Source organism: Apaloderma vittatum, unplaced genomic scaffold, assembly GCF_000703405.1.
Source record: "Apaloderma vittatum isolate BGI_N311 unplaced genomic scaffold, ASM70340v1 scaffold33035, whole genome shotgun sequence".
NCBI lineage: Eukaryota > Metazoa > Chordata > Aves > Trogoniformes > Trogonidae > Apaloderma > Apaloderma vittatum.
In genome coordinates, this window is record NW_009719503.1 from 760 (window position 1) to 3,864 (window position 3,105).

At 41.5% G+C, this 3,105-nt stretch overlaps 1 protein-coding gene across 2 annotated transcripts in view; it reads left to right on the forward strand.

Annotated features, from left to right (window-relative positions):
* The first annotated feature begins 452 nt into the window (after positions 1-452).
* Positions 453-3,105, forward strand: part of VDAC3 (voltage-dependent anion channel 3) — a 10,766-nt gene continuing 8,113 nt past the window's right edge. The window contains exons 1-3 of one of the 2 annotated variants that reach the window (XM_009870656.1): positions 465-531; positions 1,581-1,630; positions 2,982-2,984. In XM_009870656.1, coding sequence (XP_009868958.1) covers positions 465-531; positions 1,581-1,630; positions 2,982-2,984 — 120 coding nt within the window. Of the gene's footprint in view, positions 532-1,580; positions 1,631-2,981; positions 2,985-3,105 lie in introns of both variants that reach the window. The other variant, XM_009870657.1, reaches the window with a different exon arrangement.

A 3,105-nucleotide genomic window follows, 5' to 3' on the forward strand; every position in this document is an offset into this window, starting at 1 on the left:
AAGGATGGCAAGTGCCCCTTTATTTGAAGCAGTTTCGGTGGAGCTGAAGTCAGGTGTCTTTTCCTTTGGGGCTGTTCAGTGCTGACACGGCTTCGCCACTCAGGCTCCTTTTCAGAAAGGGTCCTGTCGTGGAGAGCAGTGTTTGCTCAAGGCTCGCGTGAGCTCTGTTTGTAACATAAGAATGTGAGGCCTACGTATGTAGTTTAACCTGATGCTCTTCCTGGGGTTTGGTGCTTTCGGGCTATGAATTGACTCTCGTAACTTCTTTGAACTTTGTTTATGTCTGACAAGCAAGTACGATGCGAGGATGACTTCGTGAATGTCCTTCGAAGGTCTTGCGGTCCGTATTGGTGAAGTACGCAAGGGGGTACTACTCGTAGACATTCACAAATGCTTTGGATATAGTTTAGATTTTATGCTGTTAGACCCAAGATTCTTACAGCTTCCGACACGTTTCAGATCCAATGGCGGTCCCACCATCGTACAGTGACTTGGGAAAGTCAGCCAGGGATGTATTCAACAAGGGGTACGGTGAGTAGCATCACTGTGGTTTGATAATCTTCCATGGTTTTTCTTAGGCGTGTTGAAAATGACAATAAAAACATTACTACCCCAGAGATATCCTAAGCACCTTGTGATAGGAATTCAGCAGAGGCCTGGAGCATCTAGAGCCTTCGGAATTTGAATTTCAGACACGTATCACGAAAATGCTGCAGTAGGCAGAGTTAGAGGGGTGAGTTATGAGTGTGACCTTAAGATGTGCTCCAGAACAGTCTCTGAAGAATGCTGCATTTTTTACGTTTCCATTTTTGTGTCGGTCAAACTCACACTGATTGCCCATGGGAGACCATATGTGGCAATGGAAGGTTCCTGAGGTAGAGTGATTTTTATGTTAATCGGAATAGTCTGTTGTTACAGCTATTCTAGTGGAAATAATTTCACAATATTTACATTCCTCTTCAAAGAATTTAAAGGGAGAAATCGTGATATGAGTCCCTTTTCTAGGAGCAGTATTAAAAGTGGTGATGTTTTCCCTCTGGGTTCATGAGTGTGTAATAAAGGTTACATTTGTATCCCAAATCATTATGCTGCATAAAATTAACAAGCACTCTGGTTTCTGGCACCCTGGAGTTCAGGCTTTGCTATAACTCATCTCAAGTTCTGTACTTTAGTGTCCGTTAGTATCTCTGTGTATTGTACTGGCTGAAGTAAGTCAAAACATACTTTTCCTCAGAGAAGGGGAAAAGAAAAATTCCTACCCTACAATCAGAATATAAAACTAAATTAAGTAAATTGGAAGAAATGGAAACTGTGTTGTTGGTCCCAGACTGCAGGTAGCTACAGAAGGTGGAGATACTTGGTGATGGGTGACTGTTATGACTATAAATTTGGAGGCCACCCACTTTGAATTATCAAAAATCAAAGCATCATCCCTTAATTAACAGATTAACAACTGTTGAAACATGAAAATAGACTGTTTCAGGTAAGCGTACCCTACCTGCTGTACTTTGGGTGTGTTGGAAATAAACCTTGATTGAATGTTGCAGGGAAACAGGTGCTGTGTACTCTTCTGTTTTCAGGATTTGGAATGGTCAAGTTGGAGTTGAAGACCAAGTCTTCCAGTGGGGTGGTAAGTATCGTTGGTTTTTAGCATCACCATCCTGAACTGGTTGGTGGTAATAACTTGCTAGTAGGTGTTGCTTCTCCGAGTTCTCATTTTAAACCCCTGAACTGACTCAGGTGTTTCTGTAATGGTGTGGAACTGGTGTGGTGGTACTTTTCCTGCAGCGTGCATGAATTTTCCCACGTTTTGTTGTGGACATGTGGCTTTCCTCCCCACTCCCACTGCCACATCCCAGCCGTGAGTTTCTTCACCCCAAATAACTCTTATTTCTGCTTATGACTGCAGTTGAGTTTCTCTGCTGTTGTTGGGTTTTAAAGGATTTTGAGTCCAGACTGACTTTTTATTCAAAAGGCCAAGGGGCAAATAAGAGCCACCATTTAAGTTACCTGCATTTTCACTCATCTCTACCGTGCTTACACTTAAAACAGAACAGCCCTCCTGAAGTACCCTTTATGTAGAATTTGAGAGCATTTTATAGGCATTAATTAAACTTTAGCACTTCAGGTAACTAGAAAATACTATGATGCTCACTTTAATGATGGGAAGTGGAGTTTCCTCATGATTTCACAGGAGGGCTGGCAAAACTAGGAATGGAATTCCTAATTTTGATCTTTAACCACAGGCATATATTGTTTACTAGATAAGTTTGTTCTTACACTGCATCTCAGTTCTGTGTCTGCTACCACAATGCTGTTGTGGTTGATAAGCTGTGCTCCTTTTCAGCCTACTCCTTAGCTTCCTCCTTCTCTTTCGTTCTTGTCATGCAAATGGATTACTTCACTGTGTACCAGGAACATGTAGGAACTATGGTCTCTACTATGACTGTTACTGAAATCTCACAATATGCGCAGTTTTCCTGGCTGGAAGTTTTGATTATCAAATAATATGTTAATGGTGAATTGTGTGTTTTCTGAATGTGACAGAACACGAACAACTATATTAAGTTCTAAAATGGGTTTTTCCTTTTCCATGCAACTTCCGTGTTGGATATTCATCCAGCTGGTAAGAATAGTGACTGTTTTGACATGTTGGCTCTTTACTGCTTTGTCTAGTGCGAGTTTTTTTGGTGCATGCCGTCATTCATAAACCGTTCCATTGTTTTTAGTCGTGTTATCATCCACACCATGAACTTTTGACTGCTCTTACAAGCTCTCCATAGCTCTTAAGCTGCTATATGGTCCATGTATGTAAAGCCGTTTGCAATCTTTGTCCAGCAGTCCACAGTAAGAATACTATAAAAACATGAGACAGGAAAATAAGATAGATACAGTATTGATAGAGTTGTCTGTTGCTTCAGGTTTTGTGCTCGTTAGTGTTTCTAAAGAGCATTCTGCTGCAACAAAATGGGGCTTGGCAGATGGTGACAAGGGTAGGAACAAAGTGTGAGATCTAACTCATGCTTGGGTACTAAGAGTACCTCTGACTGTTATGATAGGGAAATGTTTTGGAAGTGGTTTGGCCTCCTAAGTGCGTGGCATTCC